Below are 26,101 nucleotides of genomic sequence, written 5' to 3'. Positions count from 1 at the left end.
ATTCCATGCGGAATGTTGGTGCCAATGTGGAATGTCTCCAGCCTTATGCCACATGCACTCTGCATATGCCACTTCCTGTGAATCATATGTTTAGTTTATTATTTCTATTGCATTTATAGCCCACCTATAAATGGGCAGTGTGGCATGTGGGGTTCTGCCCCCCTCACCACCTTATTCTCACAACAATCCTATTGGGCTGAGATGCAGGGACTGGCCCAGGGTCGCCTAGTGAGCTTCGTGGCTGAGTTGGGATTTGAACCCGCCACACCAGCTCTTTGTGTCCTTAAAACATGACTAAAGTGACGTTTGTGGTTGCTAGATCAGCATGAGCTATGGATATCGTCAACCCTGGAAGCAACCCTACACTTTTGAAATGAAGAAGCTGAGAGGGAAGGTTTAAAGGCAGCAGCTGGCACGGGTTCAGGCATCTTCTCAAAAGAGCTGTTATAAGGGAAATGGAGCCTGCTCTGCTTGCTTCCTGAGCCCAGAGGGGTAGCCTCAGTCACATATGAATGCTCCCTCAGTGGCCTAATCCCAAACCTAATTTACATAGATTATTAGGTCACAGTTCAGAAGAATTTGCCAGTGTCTGCTTGGGAGCAGCAAAATACTGGTAATATAGCCTAGGAGCAAAATGCATGGGGAACAGTGGACTGGGACCCAGAGAATATGAGAGAGAGAAGGGGGGGGGGGAGCTGCATATAAGGGGTGGTGGTTTTGTATTTCCATTCAAGTAGATGTGTGTACTAGAATAATAGTAGCACGTAGTAGATCAGGGCTGGGTTACCGGCAGAGACATGTCTAGAATCTGTGCTATATTTAACAAGGGATGTTTTGGGTCTGTACTGAAGCGTGTAGCAATCATGAGCTTAAGATATTATATGAGCTTGCATATTCCAGTCGGAAAACCATATGTTTTCAGCTGAGGAAAATAAGTTGCTAGTGCTGTGAGGTGCGGAGGGGCTGGGCTTCAAAGTGGGACATTAGGGACAGCATGTATCATGGGAGAAAATTTCACAAAGTCTTTTGACTGCTCTTATTAAAGCCGTTTCTGGCAATTAATGCAGTGTGGGTGACTCCCAAAGCAGCACAGCTATTAAAAGTGCTTCAACACCCATTTCTGGCTGTGGGTGGAACTGCACGTTACCTGACCCACCCATCGATTCATTTAAAGACACCTCCCTGCTTTACAATCATGCATTGCCAGTTGAAATGTTTTCATTTGTGGCTTTTAAATAATTTTTTATTTTTTTAAAAAAACACCTTGATCTTTTTGACAGTTTCTTCACCAGTTGCAATTATTTCATTCATGGCTTTTCTTGTCAAACAAACTGAGGTTTTCCGGTGAGGAGAATTGCTAGACACCTTAAGGAACATAAATCAAGGTCCTTTTTCAGGAGGAGCATGCATGCCTTGGGTGGCCAGTGTGGGGGAAAAGATAGAATTTCTGCACCTTTGGTTGCCATGCAAACTGCACCTGCTGAAATCTCCTCTTCTACACAACCAGTCAAGGTGCAACAGCCTTGCCCTTTTTTATCACCTGGCCACCCTGTGCCAATCACCACGCAGCATGCTCCAGTCAGGTGAAGCTCAGTGCTTTCTCGAACAGCCTCTTCTCCAGCCATCCACTCGTCAGATTCTGTCGGCGTGTCAGCCATCTATGGAGTCAACTCTTCTCAGGTTGCTGTTTCTCCTGCCCTACCCTTTCTGCTCTCTGCTGCAGTGCCAGCTGCCTCCATCAGTCTACAGTCTTCTGGGTTTCTCTTTGGGCCGGATGCCACTCTGCCCTTCCCTTCAGCATCCAGAACACGCTGTTTGGGTGTTAGGGAATAGGTCGGCAAAGTTCCAAGCTAAGGTCACTTGCTAGCACCCATGGTAGGGTTACCAAGTCCAAAAAGAGGGCAGGGCTCCTTTAGTAGCTGTGTAGAAAAGGGGATTTCAGCCGGTGTAGCTCATCATGCAATTCTGTGCAACAGAATTAAACATATGCTTACATTTCCTGTTGATACTGGTGGCCTGCTTATGCGCATCATGCTAAACCAAACTGTGGCTTAGCGTGATCTCCTGGGAAGGTGATAGTGGCTACTTTGCTCCTCATTTTACTGCTGCACCGTGCTGACCTAAGCATTGGTTTGACTTAGTGCCTTGTCCCAATTTGATGGTGTTGCACTCTCCAGATTAACCGCAAGCTGTAAACCAAGAACAGACTTTGGTTGCAGCTCATGGTTAGCCTGGAGACAACTAAACCACAAGCCACAGTTCAGATGACATGTTTAGCCAAACCATGGCTTAGCTCAGCCCAGTCTGCCAATGAAACATGCAGGAAGGAGCAAAATGGTCACAATCTCCTTGGGAACTGGCACACTCACACATTTATGCTAAGCCACGGTCGAAGGCACTGACTTGCCCCCCACATTGAAGGGGTGCGGTGTCACATGACATGTATGACATCATATGCATGACATCAGCGGGGAGTAGGGGATGGGGGCCTCAATATTGGAAGGGCTCAGCCTCCTACCCAAAAATATTGAGGGGGCTGAAGCCCCTTCTGCCCCCTATAGTTGGCGCCCCTGGCCATGGTTTAGCTTAGTGTGACATGCACACTGGGCCAGTGGGATTTACTAGTGCTTCATCACACCCATCCCTTGTAATGCTGGTGAGGTACCGAGTTCCATGTTTGGAAATGGACTTCTTTTCATTCCTTATTTCAATTGCAGAGTTGTGTGAATTGTGTGAAGTCAGATTTATGGTCTGCCACATTACTGTGTTTAGGACTGGCATATGAAATCCCTGATTGCAGAAATGCTAAAGACACATTGGTCTAATACAGTGGTGTTGGAGTAGATACTGACATTAATTTTGATCTGCAGAATTAATTTTCTTTACGTTTTCTTCCCTAGGTGCCATGCTGGGAATTAGTTCCTCAGTTCAACCATTGACAAGGACAATAGGCCCAACTATAGGAGGATTTTTGTACAGACGATTTGGGGTCTCATCCTTTGGTTATTTACAGCTGCTGGTTAATATACCTCTGTTTTTCTACATCTTGAGGAAGAGGAGCCCTCACAATGAAGGGAAAGTACAGTAATTAAGTCTTTAGATGGTGTGCTGATGAGAAGATGTGCTATAACTCTATTTTAGGACTTTTAATTGCCCTATCTGACAGGAAATAAACTAATTTAAACCAGTTCCCTTAGTGCACTGCAATGTACTGTAGATATGGTTGGGTAACTGTTGATGTTGGAACTGTTATCAAAGCCTAAAAGCTCTATCAAAGCATTCCGCACCTTTGATTGCAATCACACTGGGGATCTCTGAAGGCTCTGCAGATGGAATGTTCTTTCTTTAGATAGCAACATGTATTTCTACCAGAGCCTCAACAGAATTTCTATTGTAAAAAAGAGGCCTAGTTGGGAATACACGGTGGGGAAAACAGAAAAAAGAAAACCAACCATTTCAAGTTACACGTGTCGTGTCAATTTTGTCTCTAAGAATAGGATCCATGAAGCCCCTTGTCCACATCTCATCCCAGCCAGAAGCTCACTGCCAAATCCTAGAATTGTAGAGTTGGAAGGGACCCCCAAGAATCATCAGGGCCAGCCCCCTGTAATGAAGGAATCTCAACATCCAATTTGAAATTAAACCAAACCCTACTTAGGTTTGCAACTGTGCTAGCAGTTTTATTGTTGCACCCCTGTAGCTAAATAAGCCAGCCACTCTCAGACTAAGCCCCACCCATTGTAATATGAAGAGAATACTGAGCTACTTTATGAGATTGTCTTTAAGGATTAAAAAATTGTGCATTCATGGCACTTTGAACACTCACATGATCTATATAAATGCTAGGTTCTATTAGTTGCCTTGATTCTGCCCTGTGGCATTGTTACCAGAGTGCGTGGCTGTATCATTTGGAACAAGTAGACAGGAGGAGCGTCAGAGATGGAAGTCTACTTCCGGGCAGAGACCTATTCCAGTTGGCAGTCACCCCTTTCTGAGCCTACAGATCTGACAAACAGACAGCAATACTTGAAAAGCTATATCCTCTCAAACAGAGCATGACTTCCCTCAAGTCAGCAGAGGTGTCATGCAGCTGACTCAGTTAACTTCACACTTACCAAGCTGGCAAGCTACACAGCTGTAAAGTGGTTAAACTGCTCTGCATAGCCGAAAGTGCTTTCAAAGCCATGTTTTGGCCTGTGTGTGCAGGCGTTGGGCTTGTAGTCCAAAACATCAGGAGGGCACCGGGTTGGGGAAGGCAGGTTTCAAACTTCTGGTAAGTAAGTGTTCAAAGATCTTTGCACACCGTAACTTCAGTAATCCTTTTAGCATGACACTAAGGCAGTGTCAGTGTAGTTTCGTGGTGAGCTGAAACAGTGGGCCATGTTCCACAAGGTATAAAAAGTGGCATTTTGCATGGCTAAATAAACATGTAGTGCTCCTTCAACACCTGCTCCCCACAGCCCTGATCTGTCGCTGTTCTGATGTCTTAAGTTTCAAATTCTTCCTCTCAGCAACAGTGCTGGTGTCATGCAGGAGACTGGTCTGAAACACATTGCAGCAGCCAACCAGGGCTGCTTTGAGCAGCGGCAGGGGTGGGGAGTCACCTTTTAGGGAGGTATTGGGGCCCCACTGAAAATGCTTGGTGAGCATTCTGTTCTATCCTAGTGGTTAGCAAATCACACAGGAAAATAGCCTCTGCCCTCTAGGCTCAAGGTGCCCCTCCATTGCTGTGCTCTACCCTTGTCTATGCTCTTGGTGTAGAACTTGATGGATGGTTCAAAAGGGAACTTGCTCAGATGGAGCTGAGAAAGCTAGTTCTCCATAGCAGTGAAGAGGTACTGCCTTCCTCCGCAGTACAGTGGTACCTCGGGTTAAGTACTTAATTCATTCCGGAGGTCCGTTCTTAACCTGAAACTATTTTTAACCTGAAGCACCACTTTAGCTAATGGGGCCTCCTGCTACTGCCGTGCTGCCGGAGCACAATTTCTGTTCTCATCCTGAAGCAAAGTTCTTAACCTGAAGCGCTATTTCTGGGTTAGCGGAGTCTGTAACCTGAAGCGTATGTAACCCGAGGTACCACTGTATGTTGCTTCGCTGAGCTATGTCACCAGAAGATCTTGAACTGCAGCCACCTTAAGGCACCACACTGGTTATCTGCATGCTACAGTGTAAACCGGGTAGGCTGACAGGTTTTTCTTGCAGTAAAGCCTTGGTCTGGATAACCTTTTGATTTCTTTTTATGATCCTGAGAAAGCATTCAGTGAACTGACCGCTGGTCTGACTCAGTTGGGCTGCTGCGCTTTTAAGACAGGCAAATGGGGCTACTCTACATGCATTTCTATCCTCTCCCCGGCAAGGCTGAGCCCCCACTCTTTATATCTGCAGACTCCTAAACACACATTTGCAATTCTGCTAATACAAGGGCTTTCCTTAGTAGTACCCCATTGTCAGGTGCAAGCAGAGAACCACATTTCCACATCTGCTGATAAATAAAAGACTTCACCTCAGAGACACAGTAATAAAAAAGCATTTAATTTGGAATGGACATATTCAAATGCCAGAAGCAATTTTAAGACAAACATGTGCTTAAGGATATTTTATCAAAATAAATACAAATATAGATATTACAAATAATTTAAACTGGTTTTGCATCAGCAGGTGCTGAATATTCTTTGCATTTCATAAATAGAAAAACAATAGCATTTTTTGCAAAGCTAGGCATCCTGCTCACACAGCCATGCTTTGCCCTATGAGTCTTTTTAAAGAAAATGAAAAAAGTCTTTGGTCTGCAAATGCCTCTCGTAGAACAGCCTGGCCTCTTTGCTCAGGCACCTCATCAGACCTGGGAAGAAGCTGGGCACTCCATTCTCCTTTGCTTTCCTTCATTGGTGTCCTAATGTCCTAATGGTTCAGTCTAAAACAACTGATTTTCTTTGTCATCCAGAGGTACAGTCTGCTGAAAACAAGAGAAAAGCAAATTATTAGTGATGCAGCAGGACAAACAAGCTAGTAGCAAAAATAATAATAGTGCTAAACTAATAGCAAGACTGCCTTTTTAAAACCTCAGGGATACAGAAAGATCCTATAAAGAAGCATCTAATAGTGTCATCCTTTTCTGAGGCTTTGCCACCATAGGCTAGACTTTAGTAGTTCAGAACGTTTACTTACAGCACAGTCCTAAACACGGTCTCTTCAGAAGGCAATCCTCCTGAATTCCATGGGGCTTATTCCCAAGGGAATGGAATTAGGATTACAGCCTCAGGAACCCACTGAGGTCAAGTCATCCTACTACCAAATATACAGAGAAAATAAGAAGCTGCCTTAGACAAGAGTCAGACCACTACACTCTGCGTGGCAACAGCTCTCTAGGATTCAGGCAGAGAGTTTTCCCCCCATTCCAATGGGAGATGCTGGGAACTGAATCTGGGATCTTTTGCATGGAAAGCTGTGCTAGCTGGGGCTGAAAGGAGTTGTAGTTCAACACCAGGGCAGTACCAGGCTGGCAAAAGCTATATTTTAAGTTATTTGGGTCAAGTAATAATTTGAGTAATAGCACAAATAGACACCCCCAAACTCTACTGCAGAGACTCTCTGCAATGAGTTCTTAGCGCAAAACTCACAACATCTCAACCCTTCATTCTCATCCAGATGACTTGTAGTACGAAACCAGGGACAAGGAACATGGTATCCTCCAAGTTATGTTGGACTAAAAATCCCCTCATCCTTGGTCACTAGCCATGTAGGCTGCATTTGATGGGAGTTGGAGTCTAACAGCTCCTAGAGGGGTACAGTGTTTCTCATCCCAGGAACTCCTAAAAGTTTGAACAGCTCCTCTCTCCCAACATCCTGGTCCTAACTTTTTTCTCCTTTTACTTGGAAGCGGATGAAAGTCCCCATTTAAAAATAAATGGCAATTCCTGCCTGTAATATGGGTGTGTGCTGAAGCAGCACATTGGCCACACATAAAAAGCCTTTGTCTGGGAGTTCGTTAAGAAGAGCCCCAGATGCACACGGGTGTCACCCTCACTTTAGCCATTTATTCTGGATTACCTTTAACAAAGCCAGTAAGAGCCATTATTTGAGGAGGGCAATAGCCCAAAGGAGGCTTCCAGAGCCACCTAGCCTCTCACTATTCCTTAAATGGCAGCAGCTGAATTACACGAAAAGTCAAGATGCAGCTTCATTATTTATTTATTTTTATTTTTTTTTTTGCAGACTGCCTGGCCCCACTCCGGTTCCGAGTTCTGCTTCCTTGGCAAATGCACACATTATCCCAATCCTAAATCTGGGAGGAAACCATGGTACATCCAAGTATTCTCATTTAAAATGATTAGTTCATCCCCAGTTTAAGCTGATGGAATTTAGGCGGTTTAAGACAAATGCTCCTGTTAACTTCAGTGGTACCTTGGTTTACGAACTTAATCCGTTCTGGAAGTCCGTTCTTAAACCAAAGCGTGCTTTCCTATAGCAGCAGGGGGACTCAATTTACAAATGGAATACACTCAACAGGAAGCGGAACATGGTCTGCTTCCAAGGCAAAGTTCACAAACCAAAACACCTACTTCTGGGTTTGCAGCGTTCTTAATCCAAGTTTTTCATAAACTAAGCCGTTCTTAAACCAAGGTACCACTGAAGTGTTACTGTTCACTGACGCTAATCTACTGTTAGTCAATAATCTGCAAAATCATCATCTAGAACCAAGCTCTGCTGCCCACAGGGTTAGGCGCAACAGATTCCACCGAATCGCTTTCTCAACCCACGATAAATTCTGTATGGGGTAAGAAGGGGAAGGCCGCTGAATTGCATACAACTTTCCCAAAGTTGCGCTGGTTATCGACGGAGTGGTCGTGATCCAGCAGGCCGTATGAAGCAGAACAGGTCTTAGAATTTTGATTCAGATTAATCGACTCAGAGGATCAAGAGTGAAGATGGGGAGGCGAGGAGGGAGCGAAGTCAGGGGGCAAACGAGACCAAGACGGCAGCACTCGCTCACCTTAGGTCACTCTCTCGCTCGGGGGCGCGCGTGTCCGGCTCAGGGGGCGCGCGCGAGGCGCCTGTCCCGGGTGGCGGCGGCCGCGTGCTCGGCGGCCTCCTGGCGGCTCTTGAAGTCCTCGATGGCGCGCTTGTTCTGGAAGTCGATGAGCGCCATGGTGATGGAGGCGTTCCAGCAGCTCTCGCCCGGGCACCGAAAGTCGATCTCCTTGCGGTCCGTCGTGACGATGGTGAAGTACACGTACTTGCCCGTCCGCTCCACGCAGTCCACCTTCTGGATGGAGCCGAAGCGCAGCTCCTTCCCGCCGCCCCGGGCCTTGCCGGCCTCGGGCGAGAAGAGGCTCAGGCTGTCCTTGCTCAGCACCACCGCCTTCTTCTTCCACAGCTGGAAGAGGCTGTCGCTGCGCTTCTCCAGCTCGCCCTCGCGGATCACCTCCGACGGCGACGCGCCGGCCGGGCCCTTCATGCTGCTGCTGCTGCTGCTGCTGCCCGCGCTTGCCAACAGAGCCGCCTCTGAGGTCACGCTCGCCCGCCTGCCCGCCTTGCTTGCCTGCCTGTCTTCCGACGGGGACGCTGGCCTCCGGCTCCGCAACGCCGCTGCTGCTCCTGCGTGGGCTGCTGCGCGCTCTCGCGGGCGAAGAACCGGCTGCGCCCTTTATGGCTTTGGGGCCGCCCCAGGCCCCGCCCTCGCGAGGAGACCCGGGATGACTTGGGCGCTTCTTCCTGCCGCCCACTCGCTCGCTCAGCCCTTCGCACAACCAGCCGCCGCCGCCGCCGCCCCCCCCCCACTTCCTGCGGCCTCCCGGCGGAAGCGGATTGATCCTCAGCCCACCCTCGGGGCCGGGAAGCGCCTGGCACCGGCGGCTGTCAAAGCAGATCCTCCCTGCCTTTCCCTCCTCCAGGTCGCTTTCCCTTAGCCTTAGAGAGCAGCTCGTTTCCTATCTGCTGACGTGTTGGACTTGCCTTCTGTTCTTATCCCCCCCCCCTAAAGCTTTCGAGGGGGTTTCCTGTTCCATCCGTTGGCAGTGGGTCAGGATCTGCTGAGAGGTCTCTTGCGTGGCTTGCAGTAGATCAGCAAGGAGATCTACACACACACACACCTAAATTAGGCTGCTGAGTTTAAGGACTTTTGGGGGGGGAAGCTTGTGTTAGCCGGCAGGATGCCTGAGTCTCTTCTAATCGCTGGGGTCCTGGATCCAGCAAGGGTTAAAATCTAATGGAGGACTCCATTGCTGAACTATGGTCCTTATCACCACCAAAGTATGGGTCCATAGTATAACAAAGGAGGTTGTTCTGTGCCAGAAAGAAAATGGTTGTTGGGCTCCCACCCACCCTCACCTGGCTGGTAGTGAAGAAGACAAAAATGCAGAGCTGTGTGAAAGCAGGCAGAAGCTAGTGAATGAGAACCATGCTTAATTTCTGCTTGAATCCAAAGCTATGACTATGGGAGATGCAGGCCCTTCTGTGATGTTAATGCTATCAGCCCCTCCCTTGTAGGATCAGGTTGAGTATATGTGTAAGAAACCCATATATCATAAAGACTCCACAGTCTCTGCTGTCCCTCTTTCCAAGGAAGCAGAACCTTGGAATCCCTGGAGTATCTTGCCCAAAATTGGTGCCGATTGCGGCTTTGCTTCTCTGCCACTGGCAGAGGGAGCAGACCAGGTAGAAACCTCACACTTCCTAAGGGCTGGGCCAGCTCTGACCCCCTGTTTCCCCCATCAGCAGCCAGCTATGTTTCCTTGCCTAATGGTAGGGCTCAGTTGTAAAATGCAGGAGTCACTTTTGTAGAGTTATCATATTTTGAAGAGCAAAAGAGAGGACACATTTGCCGATTTCTGCTTTTAACTATGGATTGCTATGACAACTCTACCCATAAAAATGGACCTGTCCTGGAAAAAGAGGACATATGTGAATCCTACTTTTGAGGAATTAACATTCCTCATAGAGAGTGGAAAAGAATAAATAATTTGTGCTCTATGCGTGTGAACATATGAGGCGGCCTATCTCAGTCTCGAGGTTTCCTGAAGCAAAGGAAACTGAAGGAACGGCACTTAAGATAAAGAGGCCTAGCTCTCCTCCATGAGCCAGACCCAGCCCAGCAGCTGAATGAAATCTGGGAGGCGTTCCAAGGCTGCAGCTGACTCAGGCGTAGATAGTGGGCTAGGCAACAGCTGCATTCCTGGGGCCAGTCATCCTGTGAGGTGCAGGCAAGCCAGGGAGGGAGGGAGGGAAGGTGAGGAATAGGCGAGAGCAGAGGTAACCAACATGGTGCCCTCCAGAAAATGGACTACAACTCCCAAGAGCCTCTGCCAGCACAACCAATGGTCAGGGATGATGTGAGTTGTAGTCCAGAAACTTCTCACATGCTCCCAGGGTGAGAGGCTGGAAGGAGAAAGGACAGATCGCAGATAAGAGCTGGGAGGGGCTACTACCTTCTATGAATGTTAAGAACTACCTTTAAGAGAGGACATCATACCTTATTTTTACTTTTTGTAGCTGTTTTTGTTTTCTAATTTACATCAGTTTTCCATATCTATATTGTGTCATGAAAAAACTTTTAATAAAAACCTGAACACAGAAACTTGGCATCAGGTTGGCTACCCTGGAAGTTTGCCACCCTAGGCAGCCACCCAGTTCTCCTACTGGTTCAACCGACTCTTAGCGCAAAGCACCATGCCATTGCCCACATGTGGGTAAAGTTGAGTCAGCTGGTGTCATAGTGATGTCAGGTGACTGACAAAGTGGGTGGCTGCACCCACGTGTCATACCTGACCTGGAGGTGGTGGTCAAGATACGCATCTGGCTTGCTGGCCAGGCCCAGTTCCCCACTCTTGTGTCCGTCGCCTTCTGACCTGAGAGCAGAACACAGTGCCCCTCTTGCACAGCTTTTAGTCATTAGCACAGCTTTTAGTCATTAGCCTTGGCTCCCTAAATGAGGAACAGGGGGAAGGAAGGCACACAATCTTGCAAAAATTACCGTATTTTTCGACCCATAGGACGCTCCGCCCCATAGGACGCACCTAGTTTTTTTGGGAGGGGCGGAAATAAAGAAGAAAATTTTTATTTCCCCCCCAGGCACGGTAGCCGAGCTTCCCCCGACCCCAGCCCCCAGAACAGCCTGCTATCTGCAAGCCTAGGGAGCCGTGCCGCTCTTTAGCGCGCCCCAGGCTTCGGAGTGCAGGCAGCTCTGCGTGCCCTTTGGGAGCCCGGCGCGAAGTCGCGCCGGGCTCCCTAGGGTTGCGCAGGGCTTCGTGAAGCCTGGAGAGCAAGAGGGGTCGGTGCGCACCGACCCCTCTCGCTTTCCAGGCTTCAGTGAAAGCCTGTATTCGTCCCATAGGACGCACACACATTTCCCCATCATTTTTGAAGGGGAAAAAGTGCGTCCTATAGGGCGAAAAATACGGTAGCCACACAGCTAAGTGCATTCCCTTTCCATAGTTGTCCATAGGATTTAATTGCAACCAACTTTTGCTAAATGGTGCTCACACCCGGAAGAGAGTCCCTCAATGTCTCACTGTTTTTTAAATCAACGTTTCCACTTCCCTCCATACCCTTTTTATATTTTTATCCAGCTACCTTTAGTACAAACGGGCTGCGTTGCAGTCAGAGCCCTTGGACAGGCTTTGAATTGACTTTGTGCACTTGGAAAGGCAACAGAAAGAAGGCATGAATGAAACCCAGATCAAGGCTGAGCAAAGGTCAGGTGTGCAGGCAGGCACATGTTTGCACACGCCCTGCTCCAGATGTCCTGTTTGAAATAATGGGTTTTCTTTCAAAGGAAGGGGCTATGAGTCAGATGACAAATGGGTGCCCACCCTTTCTCAACTCAGACCAGAGTTGAGTTGTGTGAGAGAGAGCTAGAAGCTGGAGCAAGAAGCAGGCTGAAGCCTGTGAAGGAGAGACATGCCTGATTTCTGCTCACATCCAAGGCTATGGCTATGGGTGAAGCAAAACTCTCTTGGCATGTGAACACTGTGAACCCCTCTATCATAGGCTCAGGTGGTATATATGTGTAATTAAACCATATATCATAAAGATGCAACCCATTTCCACTAGATCTCATTCCAAAGAAAACATGAACCCTGGGTAAGCACTACCTGGAATCCCTCGAGTCTTGCATCATTTGGAGATTGGGATGGCGTACAACAACATGCTTGTTGAGAAATGGAGGAGTCTTGAGAATGGGAAATGTAATAATTGGTGTGCCAGAAATTGTCTAGTTTCTAAAGTGTGGGCGACTGAACCTGAAACCAGCTCCATCATCAAAAGCTCCATTATGAACAACCTTTCTGCTGGTATATGAGTATGTTGAATCTCCAGTGTTGAAAGCCTGTCTCACACAAGGGCATTCTATCATGCAGAGAAGCAGAAGTCGCTTCCATCCTGTACACCTGCATGAGCTTTGAAAGCTGAATTGGCCTACATTTTAACAGTTGACTGGTTTCTCAATCCATGCCCAGTTGACAAAGGAGCCCATCAATTATAATAAGAGTAAGTTTTTCAAAAACAGGAAAGGGAATTGAGAAGATTAGAATTCAGGCAGCATTTTGAACACCTTGATACAAATGAATCTTGGAGCTGTATTCATTTTTTGGGTGTATCGGGGGCAGGGGCAGGGAGGTCCTGCACGAGCAAATGTCATGCTGGACAGGGTGAAAGGCTTTTTGCTGAAGGAATCTTGCCTTTTCCTGCTTCTTAAATGCCTTGAAAACACAGGTTTCTATTATAAGAAATTCAATTTTACGTTTAAAACAAATTTTCACCTTGGATTTTTTTTTCAAATCATGCTCACACTTGGCTGCTCTGGTGCAAGTGTAGCTGGCAATTACAGAGCCAGATGTTATTTAGGTTTCTGGGTTTTTAAAAAGATGGTTTCCATAAGAGATTCTGGTAATAACACACAATGGCTGTCAACCCACCTTTTTATAAATTTTGGCCCTTCGGAGTCAAATAAATGAGTGAAGTGATCCATGAAGGGGATCACTTCACTCATTTATTTGACTCCAAAGAGTTTCAGAAAGACATCTACTTCTGCTTCATTGACTATGCAAAAGCCTTTGACTGTGTCGACCACAGCAAACTATGGCAAGTTCTTAAAGAAATGGGAGTGCCTGATCACCTCATCTGTCTCCTGAGAAATCTCTATGTGGGACAAGAAGCTACAGTTAGAACTGGATATGGAACAACTGATTGGTTCAAAATTGGGAAAGGAGTACGACAAGGCTGTATTTTGTCTCCCTGCTTATTTAATTTATACGCAGAATACATCATGCGAGAGGCTGGGCTGGATGAATCCCAAGCTGGAATTAAGATTGCCGGAAGAAATATCAACAACCTCAGATATGCAGATGACACAACCTTGATGGCAGAAAGTGAGGAGGAATTAAAGAACCTTTTAATGAGGGTGAAAGAGGAGAGCGCAAAATATGGTCTGAAGCTCAACATCAAAAAAACGAAGATCATGGCCACTGGTCCCATCACCTCCTGGCAAATAGAAGGGGAAGAAATGGAGGCAGTGAGAGATTTTACTTTCTTGGGCTCCATGATCACTGCAGATGGTGACAGCAGCCACGAAATTAAAAGACGCCTGCTTTTTGGGAGAAGGGCAATGACAGGCCTAGACAGCATCTTGAGAAGTAGAGACGTCACCTTGCCAATAAAGGTCCGTATAGTTAAAGCCATGGTTTTCCCAGTAGTGATGTATGGAAGTGAGAGCTGGACCATAAAGAAGGCTGATCGCCGAAGAATTGATGCTTTTGAATTTTGGTGCTGGAGGAGACTCTTGAGAGTCCCATGGACTGCAAAAAGATCAAACCTCTCCATTCTTAAGGAAATCAGCCCTGAGTGCTCACTGGAAGGACAGATCATGAAGCTGAGGCTCCAATACTTTGGCCACCTCATGAGAAGAGAAGACTCCCTGGAGAAGACACTGATGCTGGGAAAGATGGAGGGCACAAGGAGAAGGGGGCGACAGAGGACGAGATGGTTGGATAGTGTTTTCGAGGTTACCAGCATGAGTCTGACCAAACTGCGGGAGGTAGTGGAGGACAGAGGTGCCTGGCGTGCTCTGGTCCATGGGGTCACGAAGAGTTGGACACGACTAAACGACTAAACAACAACAACAACAACAAAAATGAGTGAAGTGCAGAACAAGTCAGGAAGTTAAAGGAGGAACCCTACCCCTGCCCATAACAGAGGGGTGTGTTGACTGCAGGATAATCTGCCTGCTGCCCAACCCACCCCTGGAAGCAAGGGAAAGGCTGGTTCTTAAAGGGTGGCCTTCTCGTTGACCTTACCCTACGATTGCCTGCTGGCTAGACAGCTGGAAAGTGGTAACTAGGCCAATTGTATTCAACAGAGCCAATGTGGCTTCTGCACTGCAGCAGTGAAAGAGTCGAAGGCATGTACATGGCTGGCAAAGCACCGTTTTCACAGCAGCAGGGAGTTCTTGGGTGTGGCAGGTGCTCTGCGAGTTCTGTGGGAGGGGGCCAGCTCATGGGATCACCTTGTTTTGCCACAGCCCCGTAAATGAATTTACTTAAGTTTTCGTTAGGACAGTAGAAACCAACATCTCCTATCATTAACCAGCTTGCCTTTTTGCTAAGACCAAGCAGTATTCAAAAGTGCAGTATGAGAGAGTCCAAGTTACGCAGGCTTCTTCCCTGGTTGGTAGGACAAAAGATGAAAGGTGTCCCTTTCATAGTTTCGTAATAGTTCCCCCCCATCACTGCCCTGGTCAAATCTCCTTCCTTTACATCCAGTGTCAAGGGTCAGTCCTCCCTTCTTGGAGAAAGAATCCAGCCTTAATCTTGCCCACTGTTTTGTGACATTTTGGTGGCTCCCTGTAGGTGTTCATAGGCTTCACTGTGCAAAGCGAATTGGCACTTGAGGATTGTTTCGCTTTCGCTCTCAAAGTGTAGATTTAATCTAAACGTTTTAATGGCAGTAGCAAAGAAACACTAAAAGGACCGACCATTCAGAATTATCTGCTGAGCCAAAGGAATAAAGGTCCAAAGTGCAAGTGCAAATCCTGAATGGCAGGTTTTTCATTACTCCGGAAAGAGAGGTATTTATTGCCCAGTTCACCAGGCCAGGAATGTGGCATTGAGAGAGATATGCACACAGACACGAGAAAGAGATTGTTTTATAGCTGGTAACACAGATCATGGAGGAGACGGGGAGGGGGAGGGAGCAGAACTTGCACTGTGGCTTTTGGAAAGACAAGCCGGTATAATACAGAAAAGCAAACAGGACGGCATGTGTGTCTGTGACCCGTGTTCATACAGAGAGCTCTTGCAGGAATTTATGTGTAGGTTGGGGGGTTTGCCCCTCCAGCAGATATCATGCACATGCAGCCCACTACCAAAATCAGCACAATCACTTTTGTGACTTTCGTGACTTGTCCCCAAAAAACACTTCATCACAGTTTCTTCCTATCTTTTCAAAGGGCCTCTGCTGCACAATACCAAATGTAAGAATTCACTGATAAATGTATCTATGTACTGGCTCACTGGGAAACCTTCAGAAATTCATATAGACATGTGAGCTCACGACTCAGTAGCCTCTCTGCCTGAGTGATAATTCCTGGCATCCTGATACCTGCGTACCAGGCAGGTAGCCATTCCAGAAATAACAAACCCAGATGAAGACTTGGGTGTGATTAACTTGGCTGGGAAACAGGGAAATGTAAATATTTCTTTTGTTACACTTGATGGGTGTTTGGTGGAGGGCAAGGGGAACCATGGGGCAGGGTCTAGGATGCTCAGATTACTGCCACCAGACCTCCCCTTTCATGATGTAACCATGATGTATTAGTGATGTAATTTTGGGGGGGTGTAACATGGGGATTAGCAGCTAATAAAATTTTGGGTTCTCTTTTGTTTGGGGGCTTCCTTCTTGTTTCACCTGGTGGCAGGTGGGAGTCCTGTCGCAACAGTCTTCAATAAAGACCAAGCCTACTGGCTGCTGTTTTGCCCTGGTATTCCTGGCTGGTGTCCTTGGTTTTTTTGTCCAAGGGAGCCCTCAGATTTCTCCGTTAACAGAGCAGACTATGTGCCTCCTAGACTCAGGCATGCTGGTCATTACAAAAGACAAAGAAAAGGCATCTGTAAAAGCTGTCTTCCAAGTATGCAGCCCATGCATCTCGGCATCCCTGGGGTGGCTGCCTGTGTCTTTTGCTGTGGGTGGGGATATCCATTCCCATCTGTGGCCATTCATCACTGTGCACGACTACAGTGCAGTCCTATACACGTCTCCTCAGAGAATCAGTAGGGCTTACTTCCAGGGAAGTGGACATAAGGTTGCAGCCTGGAGCTGGATTAGGCCAGTGCATTCTGGGATTTGCAGCTCTTTCGGTGGATTCCTGTAAGTTCTTTTAAGTTGCCTGTGGCAAAAAAGCAGCCAATAAATTTAATAAAAATAAAAATAATGGCGGCTGTACTAAAATGTTTATACTATAGATCAGGGGTAGGGGACTTTTATTGACCTGTGGGTTACTTTTGCCCACAGGAAATGTTCCATGGTAGTGAAGAGTAGGGTAGGAGGTGCATGGGACTAGAGACAAATGTGGGTGGAGTAACAAATGTGATTCTTATCTTCATACAGTAGGCTACACAGAAACCAGAATGTCAGCTGCAGGAAAATCCTGCTCTGCCGACTCTCCTGGTTGCAGTGGCATGATGGGAATTGTAGTTCAACAGCATTTGGAGGACATCAGGTTCAGAAAGGCTGTGCTATTTATATGATACTTTGCTCGTTGGGAGAGTGGATTTGCAGAGCTGCTTCCACCTAATTAAGGGAGGAGCCAGAGTCCAGGGACTGTGACAATTACTGTCACCACCTGACACTGCCATTAAAAACTTCCATTACTTTCCATGTAGCTTGCCTGGGTTGGTGCTTTGGGAACTGGATTACTTACAAATGCAGGCAACCAGCGTGTTCCAAGTCTAAGAAAAAATACATTTGGATCTACATAATGATAGCAACTGTCACAGGCCAGACTAGGGGTGGGGTGGGGGAATCAAATACTTTAACTACAACCATTTCTCCCCCCCCCCGCCCCCAAAAAACCAACAACAGAAAGTTCCTACCCTACTGTGTTTATATTCCAAGACTATAGGATAGTTAGGGGCATGAAGAGCACTGCACATTTGTAGCTTCAGCTCTGCTGTATCCTTGACACCCTCTCACACTACGTACATTCTTAGCATTGACTTCAAATTCCTGGCAAGCTGGCCTGCAATTCCTGCTCTGTGGACTCTCCTGATAATGATGGCATGACCAGCTCGCAGCATTTCCTGCAAACTGCTTTGGATGATTGGCACTTGGCACAATTCCACACAGTTCACTTTTCCAAAGAGTGATATGACTGGCAGCTAGAGAATAATTTCTCCTTATCTTAAACACGACACTGTTTTCCCTGGTGAAACCCTCCTGCACCACATATGGGGAGCAAATTGCCTGCAAGGAAAGAAATGCTGGTGTTTGATGCAAAGCCCACTGAAGGAAAAATTCTATGAGTAAAACCACTTTCAGTTTACCAAGTTAAGGATCACATTCATGCAAGCTGCAAACCGCTACAGTATCATGGCTGTGAAAGATCATGGCCTTAGAGATGTGCTATTATGGCAGTATAGATATAGTATATAGTGGTACCTCGGGTTACATACGCTTCAGGTTACATACGCTTCAGGTTACAGACTCCGCTAACCCAGAAATAGTACCTCGGGTTAAGAACTTTGCTTCAGGATGAGAACAGAAATCGTGCAGCAGTGGCACGGTGGCAGCTGGAGGCCCCATTAGCTAAAGTGGTGCTTCAGGTTAAGAACAGTTTCAGGTTAAGAACAGACCTCCAGAACGAATTAAGTACTTAACCTGAGGTACCACTGTATTGTGTTTACTTCAGGCTACCTTGGAGCTGGGTGATTGTCAGTGGGAGAGGGCTGGACCTCAGCCCCAGATTTGTATATTCACTGGAATAGACAAATGAGGTCATTGCAACTGAAGGTACAATTCGATGTTGCAAAATACCCAAGCAGAAAATAATAATAATAATAATAATAATAATAATAATGATGATGATGATGATGATGATGATGTCCATTGAATGGAACTTCCCTTCCCTTCCAGATTTCAACAAGGGAAGATATCTGTTGTTTGTGGAACATTAAGGATAGAGATTTCAGTTGTGCTGTGGCCACAAGGGAAGCCACCAAGATTCCATTGCAATTGTTGATTTAACTCCCACTCTGTGTCAGAAGCTGTTAATCTCTTGCTAGCAGCCTCTCAACGGTCAGTTTTTGAAAGGCACTTCAACATGTGAGCAGGGGCACCATTTCAGATGTCAGCGAGCAAATGGTTGAAAAAGACCTGCTGCCGAATACATTCAACATTTAAACTGTAGAAGGAAGGAAGGAAGGAAGGAAGGAAGGAAGGAAGGAAGGAAGGAAGGAAGGAAGGAAGCCAGTGTATTCTAAAACCACGTGAGGTGATTATTTTGTTATTCTATCAACGCAGATCAACAAGTCATCCATTTTTTAAAAAAAACAGCCCAAAGCTAATCTATTTCCGCCTTTGGTTTGTATGCCTAGTGTACAGGCCATAATAATAATAATAATAATAATAATAATAATAATAATAATAATAATTCACTATTGTAAAATAAATAAGGCCATTCACTTATTTATTTTACAATAGACACTCAGGAGAGGAAGATGGGAAACTGCTTTATACTAAGGCTCCCTCCCTCCAGACCCCCTTTCATGGATAGGGCTGGGGCAGGTGAGCCACAGCAATGCCCATGTCAGGAAGGTGTCTCTTCCCTGCTCCACCTGCTGTTACTGATATATACTCTACTCTGGCAGCAGCTCTTTTGGGGGGAGGGTGTGTCAGGAAGATGCCTTTCCCTCCAACTGCTTTTTGGTTCTCTTAGCTAGAGATGGCAAGGTTTGACCCTGGGAATATTTTCATGCAAAGCCTATGCTTGGCGACACTGAGCTATGACTAGAGATTTAGGTGCTCCTTAGAAATAATTGCTTGTAAGGCTGCAGCCTCAACACTATAGCAGTATGGGACTGGCAGAGATGACGGGCAGAATCCGTGACCAGGGGAGAGAGACGGTGGAAGAAGATTGGAAGAAATTTAAATTTTATCTTAAAAATTGTTGTAAAATTAGTGAGTGTTAAAATGTCATGGGTAAAGCATAGCAGATTTGCAGAGATAAATGATTGGACAAGAGGAAAGAAAAGGGTTAAAGAAAGGAATTTATAAGTAATCTAGATCAGGGGTTGCTGAAAAAGTTTAAAATAGGGATGCAGAAAAGGGAGGCATGGGGAAGTCGTTGAAATTGGGTACATGAAAAAATTCATGAAATTATACATGTTTTTATGTTTGTTTGTTTGTTTGTTTGTGTTTGTTGTTTGTAATGTCTTATAATGTATGTTGAAAAGCCAATAAAATTTTTATTAAAAAAAAACAAAACAAAAAAAACACTATAGCAGTATGTATACAAGAAGAGGGGTGGGTGGGAGGTAGCTCAAGGGGGAAATTGTTCCTATGGGATTTCTCCGTGGAAGGAATCCTTTCCTTCCTTCTCTCTTGCCTTCTCTAGACTGAAAATCTGCTTGTGTGAATCGCATAGTGTAAATACATTAGTATGCATGCTTGTGACTGAAAATTGCACACACCCTTTCGCATATGATAAATTGTTCTAATGCAGGCATCGGCTGATCCACTTGGTGTGCCTAATGATTTATGGATTCACTCCTGCCTGAAAGATGCCCCAGTAAGCATATGTTTGGGTAATTTATTATTTTCACCAAACAAACCAGAACAGAACAAGTAGAATAGCTTGACAGCACAAGGCATTTACGGGTCCCAAGTGCTCCATGTTGGTACCTCTGCTTTTCCTTTCAAGTTGATGAGATAAGCATGGCACAGCAGGTTTGGCCCCTTGGTGTTTGCTAATTCAATATTGGTGGGTGGAGCAATCTCGTCAAGTTGCACTTTTCATCTTCCTCCTCCATCGGGTATTCAGATCCTCTGAACACGCCTTGCTAACAAGCTTCTCTGGGGCATGTCACAGACTTTGCTTCCTTCCGTTGAGGGTTTTGAAATGCCCTGATGTAATGCCTCCTCAGTAATTTAAGAAACGGAAAGGCATTAACAATCACCTGAGCAGGAGATTATGCGCTTTCCCAATGGTGCGCATGGGATGCGCCTCATCAACACTCTGCTATGCATGTGGGCCGCAGCAAAGTTTTAATGACGAAGAAAAAAGAGCTGTAAAAAGGCAGACGGTGTGTCTGTTAAAAAGGACACGAAATTCAAATGTAAAAGTGGCAGGTGATGACTTCTGTAAGCAGATGCTTTATATAGAATCAGCAAGAGTATATTTTGAGTAGACAAATTCATGGACAAGAAGGCTGACAATGGCTGTCTACTTCCTCCAGCATGCCTCTGAATACCAGTTGCTGAGAATAAGGAGTGGGAGAGAGCTATTTCACTCATGCTCTGCTCATCAACTTCCCGTAGGCATCTGGTTGGCCACTGTGAGAGGAAAATGTTGGACAAGATGGGCTCCTCTTGTGTTCTTTAGTTGAAAAGAAACTAGAGGAATTCTGGGATATCATCATGTGACTTCAGCAAATGTGATGCTCTGGAAATGGAGGAAAGGAGGACAGGACAAAACCTAATGCGTATTTTTCAAACCTTGTGGGTGAAAAGTACAAAGTGAAGCATGCCTCCTGCAGCAGCTAATGCTGTCTACTTAGGTTCGTATGAGCAGTCATTCCATCCAATCCTGTGTATGTTTACTTAGGCTGTGTACACACTATACCTTTGAAGCACATTCAAAACATATTCTTCCCCTCAAATAATTTTGGGCACTGTAGTTTGTTAAGGGTTTCTGGCAATTGTCATTCTGCAAGGGGTAAACTACAGAGCCCAGAATTTGTGGGGGCAGAATGTATTTCAAATCTGCTTTAAAGGTATGGTGTGTGCACAGCCTTAGAAGGGAGTCCCACTATGTTCAGTAGGGCTTACTCCCAAGAAAAAATGAAGATGATTGCACACTCTATGGTGGCTATCATTAACTATTTTTCTTATAGACAAAGCTTCAATGAATTGTTGCCTGAGGCACGCTGAAACTCAACTTACTGAAAACTTGACTCATATTTTAGCTGATCGGAAAAGTTGCTTTCATAGGAAAAATATTGCTCATCAGCAATGAGTTATTAAGAAAATGAAAGAGTAGATTAGTGGAACTGAGCTATCACATGATACAATCCTGGGACTTCGCCTTGATTGCGTTGTGATTTCAGAGATTGCAAACTATTGAATAGTTATTAGTGTTATATATAATTGTCTCTATAAATATATAGTCAAATGTGGCTTAAGGGGCACCTTTCCAGACTAAAGTTATGCCCAACACAATACATAGCCTGTGATCAATATCACTTATACAGTATAAGGATGCTCCCACCTTGACAGCAACTTACCATAAAACTGTAGCTTCATAATTATCATGTGCCATAATGTGTCTTTGCTGCTTTCTGCTCCTTTGTAGAGAGATCATAGCTCAATGGTGGAGCATACAGAAGGTTACAGCTAGGTTCAATGTACTTTTGTTGTTGTTGTTTAGTTGTTTAGTCGTATCCGACTCTTCATGAACCCATGGACCAGAGCACGCCAGGCACTCCTGTCTTCCACTGCCTCCCACAGTTTGGTCAAACTCATGTTGGTAGCTTCAAGAACACTGTCCAACCATCTCATCCTCTGTCATCCCCTTCTCCCTGTGCCCTCAATATTTCCCAACATCAGGGTCTTTTCCAGGGAGTCTTCTCTTCTCATGAGGTGGCCAAAGTATTGGCACCTCAGCTTCACGATCTGTCCTTCCAGTGAGCACTCAGGGCTGATTTCCTTCAGAATGGATAGGTTTGATCTTCTTGCAGTCCATGGGACTCTCAAGAGTCTCCTCCAGCACCATAATTCAAAGCATCAATTCTTCAGCGATCAGCCTTCTTTATGGTCCAGCTCTCACTTCCATACATCACTACTGGGAAAACCATGGCTTTAACTATACGGACCTTTGTTGGCAAGGTGATGTCTCTGCTTTTTAAGATGCTGTCTAGGATTGCCATTGCTTTTCTCCCAAGAAGCAGGAGTCTTTTAATTTGTGACTGCTGTCACCATCTGCAGTGATCATGGAGCCCAAGAAAGTAAAATCTCTCACTGCCTCCATTTCTTCCCTTCTATTTGCCTGGAGTAGTTTGGATTTGATATCCCACTTTATCACTACCCTAAGGAGTCTCAAAGCGGCTAACAATCTCCTTTCCCTTCCTCCCCCACAACAAACACTCTGTAAGGTGAGTGGGGCTGAGAGACTTCAGAGAAGTGTGACTAGCCCAAGGTCACCCAGCAGCTGCATGTGGAGGAGCGGAGACGCGAACCCGGTTCACCAGATTATGAGGCCACCGCTCTTAACCACTACACCACACTGGCTCTCCAGTGGCCATGATCTTAGTTTTTTTTTATGTTGAGCTTCAGACCATATTTTGTGCTCCCCTCTTTCACCCTCATTAAAAGTTTCTTTAATTCCTCCAATGTACTATGTTAGACAAATTCATGGAGAATGAGCTGTATGAGATCTCCAGGATCAAAGGCAGCAGGCTTTTGAATATGCTGTTGCTGTGGAACAACAGTGGGAGAGGGCTATTTCCCTCATGCCCTGCTTGTAGCCTGTCCAGAGACATCTGGTTGTCTGCTGTGTGAACCCAATGCTGGATGTTGCTTAGTATGATCCTCAGTGAGTCCCCACCCAGACACCTGGAACCAGAGATCTCAGAAGGGAGGGTGTGGCTTCATGTCACATTTCGGCCATGAACGTGTCAATTCATTTCACAAATGTAGGACTGGGAAGAAAGGAATCCACAGTTAAGAAACTATCTGTAAAAGGTTTGCACTGTGATATGTGCACAATCAGTTCTTCAACATTCTGAGTGGATTTTTAAAAATCTGTGTGCAGATCATAACTGGCGGGTCCTAAGACCAGACCAGAGGTCAGCAAACTTTTTCAGCAGGGGGCCAGTCCACTGTCCCTCAGACATTGTTGGGGGCCGAAGTATATTCTGAAGGGGAAAAAATGAACGAATTCCTATGCCCCACAAATAACCTAGAGATGAACTTTAAGTAAAAGCACACATTCTACTCATGTAAAAACACACTGAGTCCCGGACCATCCATGGGCTGGATTGAGAAGGCGATTGGGCTGGATCCAGCCCCCGGGCCTTAGTTTGCCTTCCCATGGACTAGACCAATAGTCTTGTAATGGCTCTCAGTGTGTGGAGAGGTGGGTGTCTACAGTCCTCAGCCACAAGAAAAGTCTCCTGCTATTTTCCTGGATTTCTGAGATGGTGGGTGTAGAAGGGGGATTAGCCATAGGTTCAGTGCCAGAGATTACAGATGATTGCATGTGCATAGAGTCACCATATGGTTTTGTGTTTTTTAAAGTTACTGCTACGTTGGTGATGTAAAACCACCAATAAATCACTGAAATGAAACGGGCAGAATGGGTGAAAGGCAAGACTTGCCAGCAGATGGTCCTTGCACAGGTGTGGCGCTCTGCCTGTGCACACAACGGGCTTTAGTGTGCCGCCTGAGTACACTCTGAGACCTTTGGAAAGTTAAGATAAGTTCCTTTGAACGGCCAGTCTTGCCCTTCCTGGATGTGGTTTCCCTACTTCAAGAGAGCTATCATCTGTCAACGCCCAAATTGCCTTCATGTGGCCGCAGAGTAGTTTATTTAACTCCAAAGTCCTTTTATGAATCAATTTGCAGCATGATTAGATATTCGAGGGAGGGAAGGGGGGCTGCCGAGCTGCATTCAGTCACCAAGACTGAGAACTAAAATGGGTGAGAGGGAAGGTAGGCATTTAAAAGAAGCAGGTGATGTCAGACTGAGCAAATTGGCTTGGAATGCCGAAGGGACTTCCCACCTTATCTACCTGAAGTCAATCAGATAAGAAGCCAGTGTGCTAGTCTTATCTCTTATGAGTCATTGTTTCCTCTGCTTCGATTGTACTTTAATCTCAGCTACCTATTCTTATTGCCCATGGCAGGTGCCTCAACAATTCACCTTCAATGGACAAAGACTTGGAAGTGCTAAAAGTCCCTGTCTGACTTTACACCAACTGATTTACCCAAGTGCAGGGAAGCTCGGAAGGAAGAGAATGAAAGTTTATTCAGAAATTAGAAAGAGCTTTAAGAAGGATATCCCTGAGATCTCCAAGTGTTGAACGGAAGAAAAAAGAAATCACAACATCTTAGGCTGTGTGGACGCAACTCCTCACAACTCGTTCCTTCTTGGTACAGGAGCAGCTGAGGCAAGAGCATTTCTCCCTCCAGCAGGGACATGATCAGAGTAGGTGGGAGTCAAGTGCTGTTTGGTAGAATAAGTCAGATGTCCATCCTGAAAAAATGTGAGCGTGGCCTCCCTCCAAGGAGCCCTGGCCACCCAGTGGGTCACCAGAACTACCCTCTAAATTGGGTTTGTCTGAAAGTTGGCAGCTTGTCAAAGAACATTGAGTGAGTTTCAGGGCTAAATGGAGATTTAAATATGGGTTTCACATCCAAATTTCTAGCCTTTGCATGGAGAGATCCTCCTCCAGTCTTTAGCTATTGTTACAGAGAGAACCGTGGATCTTGAGAAACATAAGTAATGAGGGAGCAAAGAGTTTTGTAGCATCTTTACAGTGTTATAAGACACTGTTGTTGTTTTCTGCAACACACTGGTAACATTGCAAGCCCTCTAGAATAATAATAATAATAATAATAATAATAATAATAATAATAATAATATAACCCCTACATGGCAAAGTTCTTTATTGCTGTGTTCCTTGACGGGCTTTTAGGAGAAGATGCAAATATGTTGTCTTTACCTCTTTTAGACTAGTTCAGCTGTGGGGGAACATTACTCCCACCCCAAGATGTTTCTGAATTACACCTCTTACCATCCCTGGCTATCACCCATGCTTCCTGGGGCAACATCTGGAGGGCCAACGGTGCCCTACACCTGGACTAGATCTCTTCTATCTTTATGGATACAATGCTGATTTCTGCATTGTGGCCCTGCTTCTGCAGCAGCGGCAGCAGAAAGCAGTTCCATTGCTGCTAAAACACTGCTGAGGTGTAACGCCTCAGTGTGGAAGAGAAGACCAACATTGCACCAGTGAAGTTCCCCCTCAGGACCATGCTATGAAAGATGCGTGCTGATCTTCCCATTCTCTTTCTCACACACTCTCTATACAACCATATGCATTTCCCACTCACAGAGGGAAAGCATGAAGACTTGGGTGGAGTACAGGGAAGCCCAGAAAGGAATACTATTGTGTTGCCGTGGAGACATACCACACCCACAACAGAGTATGCTTAATGAATCACATAATTTGTACAGTAGTTTGCTGCAATACTCTCCCTGGGACTGGTTAGTCATACAATTCCATGCCATCCCCATCAGCTTTTTCCATGTCATTAGGGTGCCTTTCCTTATTGGTGCCCAAATCCTTGGCAATGTTCAAGTCCAGACCATCACAGCTATGAACAAAATCCTTAATTTTCTTGGGAAAGGCCTGCCAAAAGAGACAAGGCCCTTTCCTGGCAGGCTTATTGCATGCAGTTGCCAGCTTTTCAACTGGCCCCCGTAGACGGGCCTTTGAAGAGCCATTTGAATTACAACTATGCACAGATGGTCACGCTGTGAAATCTTCACCTTCTAATTCTTGTATATCAGGCTGATTTTAAGGGCACAGGAGGCTTGGCTGTGTTTTCCTTTCCTTTTTTCCTCTGGCCAATTGGTAATCCCATTGTTCAGGTGTCTGTCAGCCTGAGAACAGCTGGTGTTAGCTCCACGTTGAAGAAGCTACCGTATATTTCAATGTGCATGAGTGTCAGGACCAGGAGTCAGGCGGAGGGCAGTAATAAAACAACAAAGGACCCAGTGTCAGTGAAGATAATTCTTTAGTCAGAGAAACAAAACAGCTCAGTCCTAGTGGTCACAGCAACCTTTTCTAGTAGGTCTTGCCCCAATGAAGCAGTTGTGAGGATTGAAGGT

At 45.9% G+C, this 26,101-nt stretch overlaps 2 protein-coding genes across 4 annotated transcripts in view; one reads left to right on the top strand and one right to left on the bottom strand.

Moving 5' to 3' along the window:
- Nucleotides 1-3,825, top strand: part of SLC22A18 (solute carrier family 22 member 18) — a 96,606-nt gene extending 92,781 nt beyond the window's left edge. For both annotated transcript variants that reach the window (XM_053393689.1, XM_053393680.1), the window contains exon 11: nucleotides 2,901-3,825. In XM_053393689.1, coding sequence (XP_053249664.1) covers nucleotides 2,901-3,088 — 188 coding nt within the window. In that variant the 3' untranslated portion in view covers nucleotides 3,089-3,825. The remainder of the gene's footprint in view (nucleotides 1-2,900) is intronic.
- A 1,687-nt stretch (nucleotides 3,826-5,512) lies between these two features.
- LOC128416227 (pleckstrin homology-like domain family A member 2) lies at nucleotides 5,513-8,498 on the bottom strand. Of its 2 annotated transcripts, none has more exons than XM_053393655.1 (2): nucleotides 7,994-8,498; nucleotides 5,513-5,956 (listed from the first exon to the last, which is right to left on the bottom strand). In XM_053393655.1, exon 1 carries the CDS (start codon nucleotides 8,456-8,458, stop codon nucleotides 8,033-8,035), a length of 426 nt encoding a protein of 141 aa, XP_053249630.1. In that variant the 5' UTR covers nucleotides 8,459-8,498; the 3' UTR covers nucleotides 5,513-5,956; nucleotides 7,994-8,032. The 2 variants fall into 2 exon arrangements, with proteins under 2 accessions (XP_053249630.1, XP_053249640.1); XM_053393665.1 differs by having other exon boundaries at nucleotides 5,513-5,953.
- Nucleotides 8,499-26,101: the final 17,603 nt, after the last annotated feature.

The sequence above is a fragment of the Podarcis raffonei genome, chromosome 1 (genome assembly GCF_027172205.1).
Source record: "Podarcis raffonei isolate rPodRaf1 chromosome 1, rPodRaf1.pri, whole genome shotgun sequence".
NCBI classification, from domain to species: Eukaryota; Metazoa; Chordata; class Lepidosauria; order Squamata; family Lacertidae; genus Podarcis; species Podarcis raffonei.
This window is presented reverse-complemented; position numbering and strand designations above follow the sequence as displayed.